The sequence below is a fragment of the Haemaphysalis longicornis genome, unplaced genomic scaffold (assembly GCF_048455015.1).
Source record: "Haemaphysalis longicornis isolate Haplotype H1 unplaced genomic scaffold, Haemaphysalis longicornis Haplotype H1 scaffold_4, whole genome shotgun sequence".
Lineage (NCBI taxonomy): Eukaryota > Metazoa > Arthropoda > Arachnida > Ixodida > Ixodidae > Haemaphysalis > Haemaphysalis longicornis.
Window position 1 is genome coordinate 38,789,703 of NW_027526361.1, and position 9,052 is coordinate 38,798,754.

The 9,052-nt window shown below is 46.3% G+C and overlaps 1 protein-coding gene across 1 annotated transcript; it reads right to left on the reverse strand.

Annotated features, from left to right (window-relative positions):
• Window positions 1-3,855: 3,855 nt before the first annotated feature.
• On the reverse strand, window positions 3,856-5,202 carry LOC144179718 (uncharacterized). Its single transcript, XM_077708160.1, has one exon. It carries the CDS (start codon window positions 5,200-5,202, stop codon window positions 3,856-3,858), a length of 1,347 nt encoding a protein of 448 aa, XP_077564286.1.
• Between the last annotated feature and the right edge of the window lie 3,850 nt (window positions 5,203-9,052).

A 9,052-nucleotide genomic window follows, 5' to 3' on the forward strand; every position in this document is an offset into this window, starting at 1 on the left:
ACCCATGCATGAAGACATTTCAGACCCATTCCCTAATTTTAACTAGGGAAGTAACAAATTTTCACGAATGTGTTAAAATTTTTAGAATGAAAAAAAAAAAAACGACCTTCAATTTTCACCAGAAGCAAGGCCATCGGGGCCATCTGCAATTGCCGGTCTTCCTATTAGTATTTAGAGGTGTTAGGGTGAGGCAATTTGCACGTTTTGTGTTCTCTTGAACCGTTTGCTGTTTTGGAATCTCCATTTAAGTGCCACGGCAGTGTGAGGGGAGGGAGTAGCACATTACTATGCAAAGTGGCCCCGCTGCACTGTATGCGTATGGCAATTAATTGGGTTAGTACTGTTTAGGACCTGGTAGCGTGACAGGTGATGGCGTCCGTTGGTCCGGAGTTGGGGCAAACATAGGGGCCGAGTAAGGCGGAGGAAGAAACTTTATGTACAGATATCTACATGGCGTTTTACTGAGTGAACAGGGTTCTGAGGTCCTGCGCGCGCGAGAAAAAATAACCAGGTTGGGTCCGACCCATTTCTCCCTTTTCTCCCGCTGCTTTGAGGAACGCACCAATCACGAAAATCCGTAGCACTGAAATTGACGTCCGCATACTCACAAAGAGAAGGCGCTTTACCCCTCGCACAGATCAGCGTCCGGTTGACTTCGGTGGTGCAATCTTCCTAAATTCGAAGCCCTTAGGACCATCCGAGGTTGAAGCGACAGGAGAACGCCTGGGCCCCGTCGGCAATCCGGCGTCGGGCGCTCGTTGAATATCGGCGTCTAGGACCCGCAACAAAGGGGCCCCACGATGCGCGGCTCGCAGCTGAAGAAAAAAGGACCACTGCGATTACCGCCGGAAGAATAATACTAAGCGACGTCTTTGTCAATCCCCCCGTGCAACATTCTCGGTCATTGTGACTGGCCTCGCCGGCGGGTGCTGCAAGCAGCTTAAGTCCAGTAGCAGCGTCTTTCGCCGCCGCGTCATTGCATACAAAGCCGTGTCGCTCCCCGTCGATGAGGGGGAAGGCGGGGGGAACTGGCGAAAACCGAACGACGGAAGGCTTGGGTGCTGGAACTCGATAATAGTGCAGGCGGTAGTCGCAGTACCAGTACGCTGATCGTAACAGTACCCTTTAGGCTGATTTAGGTGCAGGGTGCGGCCTTCATTACATTTAATTAACATTATGCGGCACGGTGAAAATGCTGGATTCCTACCAATGAGCGAACTGAATGTTGTTGCACAGCTATGGACACTTTTGGACATGAGTGCAAGGGAGAGCAGTTGCAGCTTTTAGGTGAAGACTATGAAATCAAAAGAGCTTTAGATGGGCTTTCACAATCAGTGCAAAAACTAATGGCATCACATAAAGTTCAGACAGGCATTTTAAAAAATGTGGCTTTCCTGCACTATGTTTATCAAATACCTTAACCATACATACTGCCAGGACGCCATCTTTGTTGCATCTTTGGGCAAAAAATGTTGCACAGACGCACACTAATTCTTTGGGCATAAAACTGTGACTAAGAGTCACACGAGTCACAGCGTACTTAATTGGAAAAACCATGAATGTTCCCTACGCGTTGAAATAACATCATCAGTAATAAATATACGAGAACAAGCTCGTAGTATTATAGCCCCAGCAACAAATGGTGTGTACCGCATCTTTCGAGTGACACCGCCACGCAAAAGCCATTCATACAATGTGAATGTCGTGCATCACTACATGGCTCTATTATCATATTTCTTTTGGTTTCTCGCATATTAAGAACATAAAGCAGTTTAAATTATTACACATGTCTCCACGACTTATGTTTCCTGGCTCACAAGTTTCATGCTGTCCAAATTCCAGAACCTCTAAAAAACTGTAGCAGGCTAGTGACCAATTACAACAAGCATTCCTGCATGGACAGATTGCTTTGTGGTAGATTGATTTGCATAAGTATCTCACGAAAAATTTTAAAAGGCTGCGTCAAATTAGCCACCCATTTAAGCACATGGCTTGCGTTTTTATATCACGGTTCATTGGTAAATGCCGATACCCGAAAAATGATTACCGTTTACACTTAAAGTGGCGGTCAATGCACAAAGCAAGCCAGAAGCCACACAGACGAGTCCAAAACTGAGCACAAAACAGCAGCAGTGCGCACTTTTGCACTTCGGATATGGTGGGAACAAACTTTCGTGCCCTATGCAATGGTCAAAACCATACCACATCAATAATTTTGGATTCCATACGTACTCAGGACTGTGCAGAAGACCATCGGCATATAGCATGGCCTGTGCTGAAGAACACATGCTTTCATGTTTTGTGCTTCTGTTTTTTTTTTTCAGAATAATAGTACCATTGCAGTTCTACGCAATGCCTGCTTCACTGAGCAGCAATATTTTTTGCCTTGTTGAGCAATTTATTGATAATTAAAATCATGACATTTGTACATTCGTTTGTACACGCAACTTTTAATGCCCTCGGGTGTCATATTATTCCTTAAGTAAAAAGATGAGTATCCGTTAAGTTTCGTGTTTTTAACAGTCGCCCTTTTCTAAATAGATCATCCTGCAAAAACATCAAAGCACTCGCAACTGCCACTTGAAATCAGTCATTGCATACAATTACCGGGATAAATTAGGCGCAAAATATTACACACATATCCACTGTAAGGCAAAGTACACAGTATGGCAATTTTACGGCCACTGCAAATTTTCTGTAAAGGACTATAAAACATCTACTAAAAGCTGTTAACCCGCCACGGTGGCTCAGTGGCTAAGGCGTTGCGCTGCTGAGCACGAAGTCGCGGGTTCGATTCCCGGCCGCGGCGGCCGCTTTTCTGATGGAGGCGGAAAGCAAAAAAATTCCCCCGCATTTCCCCGAGGGGGAGAATGTGAAAGTGCGAATGCACGGTTGTCGGCCCGCTTGCGGCGCTTGCGCTCGGCCCCCGCAGCCCACCGCCTCGCCGCCTTCTCTTCCATCTCTTCCATCGGGTTTGTAGTATCACGTGTACACCACGCAGTTATCAAGCCGCTATAACGCCGCTGAGTCGCCAACGCACGCCGCTAACGACGTAGTTTGAATGCGTTAAAGATATAAAGCGCGTTACTAACACTGATATTAGCATCGCGTCCGTGGCTTAGTCGGTAAAGCGTCGCGCTGCGGCCGCAAAGTCCTCGGATCGAAACCTGGCGCCGGATGCTGTTTTTTTTTATATATAGAGAGGAGGACTGCGGACGCCGCCGCCGCCGCCGGCGGTGGATGGTTTGGGGTCGCTTATAAAGTGCATTCGCACTTAAAACGCCCGTGTGTACGAGATTTCTGCACACGTTGAAGATCCCCAGGTGGTCAAAATTAATCAAGAGCCCTCCACTACGGCGCGCCTCGTCGCCTGCGTTGCGTCGGCGCGTTAAACCCATCAATCAATCAATCACTAAAAGCTGTTAGCAAGAGCAAGGACCCCGCTGCAAAACCTATTCCCTTTCGAAAAATCCACGTTGGAGGCAATCCGAGATCAACGAACCAAAGCAGCACAGTGTCAGAACGTAACTAGTGGGCTAAATCGTATAATTTGTACATTAATTAAACATGACTTTCAATGGTCACGCTTAGCAAATCATTAGTTAAGTTGAAGACAAGCCTAAACATAGCTTCATAATTTTTAGCAGGCCCCCACTTGTAAATGTTCCACCACGTTCAAAGATAAAGCGCGATCGACTACTGCCCAAAGAGTCATTGCAGGTGATAACCCCATGTTAGGTACGAAATTTCAAACATACGTCAATCGTAAATTTAGGTACACAGTACGAGAAATTTACGGTTGCTAGAATGCTACAACTCGTCCGCAAAGAACCATTAAACGTTGGCTAAAAGCCATCAAGGAGACGTTAGCAAAAGCAAGAGCCCCGCTACGAAACCTATTACATTTCCAACAATCCACACATAAGGGAATAGGAAATTCAGCAACGCAATTTCTATAATGGGGCCAATGAGCTTGGGCACTGGCACCAAAAAGAGCAAGAAGAGATACTGGCTCCGCGGGTAGTGGGCCGAGTAGAGTCCTTTCATCGCAATCACTGTCGCTGTCAGCCCCAGGAAACACTTGTACGGCGTTTCATATCCACGGACCCCAGCTACTTCCCTGTAGTTCGGGAAAACATAGTAGGTCAATAGGCAGAGAGCGAAGTTGGTGATGACAGTGAGGCCCACGGTCTCGACCACAAAACGCACGACGCCCATCTTCCGCTCGAGGTAGTAGCCGAGACCGAGCAGCGAGAGCACCGTGTAGATAAGGTGCAGCGGCTCTGACGTGTTCAACGCCGGTAGAAGCAGCAGCCGCCATTGGTGGTGGCCGAACACGAGCTTGGAGGTCATGCAATGACGTCTTATGGCGCTCCTCCACTCGAACGGGACGACATCGGTTTGCAGCGCAATCAGTGCTGCCGACAGCAGAATCGCACCGAAAGGTATCGTCTCCAGTTCGGCGTGGCGCCGCCGTTGACCGAGGACGTGGCCGTGTCGCCTGAACCGGGCCGGCTCCTGTCCGAGAAGTTTCCCGGCGAGGTCGGCCATAGGCTTGATGATGTGTATGTAGGCGAGCCCCACCAGAATGCCGGCCAGGTGGCCTACGAACGAGGCGTTCGGGACGATGACCTGCATCAGGACGAGCTCCAGCCAGACGACGTACCCTGAGGGAAGGTTGATGTCGATGCCCATGACACGTCTGCCTTGACCGGGGAAGTACCCGTTGTCGAGGACCTTGAGGGCGAAGATGACGCCGGAGAAGCCCACCGTGCAGTGGTAGTAGAACGAGCTGTCGACGAAGGTGCCCAGGAGGTAGTTTAGGCCCACCTGTGTCCCGCCGCAGAGAACCGTGATGAGGGAAACGATGTAGAGGAACTGGCCACTTCCGAGCATGTTTTCGAGAACCATTCCTTTCCAAAGAAAGGACACCATGTTAAAGTAGAGGTGCAGGCTGTGGGCGTGTTCAACGGTGCCGTACAAGATTCGCAACCATTGTTTTCTGAATATCACGGTATCAATGCTGATGCATGCGTCCGAAAGGCCCCGCCACGGCATGTTGAACAATTTCAGATAGACAGTAACTTGCGCCAGCACGATTAAAAGTGTCACGGGAGGAATCGCTTCCTGGCCCACCTTGCAGAGGACGTGAATGAAAAGAAGCAACACTCCTACAACGTCTTCCTGACGTCTCGGCTGCATGGCGGCAAGCGGCGTTGGCACAGGACAAGGAGAATTTTGGCAGAGGCGACTTCGTGCAGGCCAATGCTTGTACCGGGAACGGTTTAAAGAAGCGAGCGCTAAGTCTCGCGCGTACTCGTGCACTGTTCACCAATGAAAGTAAATACGATTTGTATGGTGGCGATGGCCATCAGCAGACCCTAGGGAATCCACGTATAATGCAAAACGTAGCAACGACTGCCGTTTAAACATGATACAACGATACTAGAATGTTACAGTTTCACATGTTTGTTTACAAGTTTCGCCCAACAAAAAACTGGCACGCGCAGTTTGTTTTCCCTCTTTTCGCCTGACACGAACCAGTGTTGCTAGACCTTGCACGTTTTGCTGCTGTTCTGAGACAATAAAAATTTATTTGTAAGTTTTAAAATTTTGTTTTAGTAACGATTGGTTTTATTCTTAGAAATGTCGTGACTTTTTTGCAAATTTGACTTCCATTGTTTTTGTTTTTACTTCATTTGCCGTTTCGTGGCTCGTCCCACTTGGCCCTTGGGTCACTGGCTCATTGGCTTTGTCATTATTGTTTGCCGCCGTTGCCCCACAGATCGGAAACATCGTTTTTATGACGCAATTGTAAGTAGTTTTGGCAAGATGATCTTTTAGCTTTCAGTCTTATCGACTCCCATCTTCCTCGAAGGACCACCATCGTCGTCATTGTTATTATTATTATTATTATTATTATTATTATTATTATTATTATTATTATTATTATTATCAGCCGGGTGCCTTCTGGAAATACATTCATTCTAGATCTAGTACAACGAAAGAATCTATTCGTCTTCTGGATTCCAACGGCGATGAGGTTGCAGATGCGGCCGACTGCTTTGCTCGTCAGTTTTCTTCTTTGCTTGGGCTTAGCGGTGGTAGTGATGACGGCAGCGTCTCTTGTCACCAGGACGGTAACTCCGCTTGTTTCCAATTGGATGAGAACATCGTGCGGACCAGCATCAAGAGGCTAAAGCCCTCGTTGTCTTCTGGGCCAGATGGTAATCCTGCTGCAATTCTAAAAACGTATGCAAATATATTCGTTCCTGTGTTCACCTCAATATTTAATAACTGTCACCGGTCTGGCACGTACCCTCGCTCATGGAAAATTTCTCGTGTATTCCCTGTTTTCAAGTCAGGCCCAAAAACTGACCCCATGAACTATAGGCCAGTGTCACTCCTTTGTTCTGCCTCTAAAATATTCGAGTTATCTCTTCATGCGGTCTTGTCTTTCTCACTTAAACACGTCCTCATTCCTAATCAACATGGCTTCATGCGTGGTCGCTCAACTTCCACAAACCTCGCATGCTTCATGGAGCAGGCTGTCCCAGCAGTCGTTGGTAGAAGCCAGCTTGATGCGGTCTACTGTGACATGAGCAAGGCCTTTGATGTAGTCAACCACTCGTTATTGCTTGCCAAGCTCATTCTGTTAGATGTTGACGCTTCTTTAGTGGGTCTTATACGTTGCTATCTCCGGGAGCGATATTGCTATGTAAGTGTTAACGGTCAAACATCATTTAGATACAAAGCAACAAGTGGTGTACCCCAGGGCTCCGTTCTGGGCCCCCTTCTTTTTTCCATTTTCATTAACGATGTTGCTTCTGCCATTCAAAATTCATCTTTTTTGTTGTATGCTGATGATATAAAAATCTTCAGAGAAGTGCGTAATGTTCAGGACTGTAATTCTCTTCAGGCTGATATCGTGTCATTCCATCGTTGGTGCACCAAAAACGACTTAATTTTGAACCCCTCAAAAACTAAAGTTGTTTCCTATAGTAGGAAAACTCAACAGCTGCAATACTCCTATAAAATAGCAAGCACTGCACTGCCGAGGGCGACCGAAATTCGGGACTTGGGAGTACTATTTGATTCTTCTCTGACTTTCTCTTCCCACGTTACACAAATTACCGGACGCTCTCTTCGATGTCTGGGTGCTGTTTGCAGGTATTCTAGAGAGTTTAAAAGTCCTCTTCCTTTCTTAAAGTTGTATTCAGCTCTCTGCTTACCTCTTCTCGAATACGGTTCTGTTGTTTGGAATGGAACTTGCAAGTCCAATAGTGACCGCATTGAAAGGGTTCAAAATAAGTTCCTTTCTATCTTTAGGCACCGTTTCCGTCATGTACAAGAAGACGCAAATGGCAGCATGTCTTGTCTCAAAAGTATTCCTTCCCTTTGGTGTCGACGAATGAGAGCTGACATTATCTTTCTTTATAAACTTCTTCATGGTGATATTTTGTGTGATGACTTGGTTGCACTTATCAATGTCAACTTGCCGAACAAACTTTTCCGAGGATTTCGAACGTTCAGAACAGATGCTTTAAGTAGACGACGCTCGTGCATCTGCAGAATACAATGTGCATATAATGAATATTCCGATCGTCTTGATATATTCCAGAGCTCTTTGTCTTTGTTCTCTAATGAATAGAAAACTGTTGTAGCTTAAGTGCCTTTCTGTCATTTATGTGCCGTATTTCTGTTCCGTATTTATTCTATGCAAATCATCATCTTGCTTGTTTGTTTTTTACTTTTCCTGATTTTGTGTTGCTTGAATTTCTGTCGGTTTAAGTGTCAGTGCTTGTAACGCTGAACTTCGTTTTTCCATTTTGAAACTTCCTAAGATCTTGTTACAAAACCTTTGTTTTATGTGTATAATCTATCTCCGTCATGTTCATTGAGTATTTGCTTGTGTATTTTCAATTTTTCACGTGCCCTCAACGTTTTGCTGGCCGGGTGTCATGGCTTCTAACACTAGGCTTCCTTTTTTTTTTGGCTGTTTTGCTTTCTGGGATCTGTGTAACTATTGTTACTTTATTGTTTCTTTCATATATATGGTTTTATGTGTTGTGTTGTCTTGATTTTAGTTTGTTTTTATGAATGCTTGTATATGGTGTACCAGTACCAAGACCCTAGGGTTGTTCCTGGGCACCAAAAATAAAGGTTGATTGATTGATTGATTGATTGATTGATTGATTGATTGATTATTATTATTATTATTATTTTCTTCTAAATCCCATCGCCTGGACCATCCGCCCCTGCACCTACCCCTGCAGCAACGCACTCCCAAGAACTCCGTACCGCGTCCCCTGGTTGTTGGTGTATCTGAGGGATCTGGTCTTGTGGCTGTCAGCCGTCGCAAGCCCCCAAAAGCTGTGTTTGTAACAAAACTGGTTCCGTCTACAACTTCAGCTCAAGTTTTCGAGCACCTGTCCGGTGTGGGGGCCGCCCCGATTGTGTGCAAACGTTTAAAGACGAGGCATGACTCTTACGCCTCTTTCTACGTCGCTGTGGACGAAGCGTGTTTTGAGCGGCTCAAAGACCCTGCGCTGTGGCCTCGGCACTGTCTTTTCAAGCCCTTCCGTGGTGAATTGCATGAAAAAATGATTCATGCAGAGCAGCAACGACTTGATGATGATGGCAGGTAATAGTAGCTTTGATTGCTTTTATCAGAACGTCCGTGGACTTCGCACAAAGTCAGCTGAATTTTTCTCAAGTGTCGTTTCTTCTTGCTGGCCTATAATTATTCTGACAGAAACTTGGTTGCGCCCGGACATAAGTTCCAATACCTTGTTCCCTCCGCATTACCAAGTTTTCCGGCATGACCGTGACCCGTTGCACGATAAACAACGGGGCGGTGGTGTGCTTATTGCCCTACATGACTCCATCAAGTGTAAACGCCGCCTTGACCTTGAATTAGAGAGTGAGTGTATTTGGTTAGAGGTGTTTTGGGATCGGGGTGAACGGCTCTTAGTGTGTACATACTACATTTACCCCGAGACACATGCCAGTGAGTTCAGAAATATCCTTAACACAATCGAAACTACAGTAA

Excerpts from the sequence above, each read along its gene's own strand:
- LOC144179718 (XM_077708160.1), bottom strand. The coding sequence starts at position 5,202 with ATGCAGCCGAGACGTCAGGAAGACGTTGTAGGAGTGTTGCTTCTTTTC.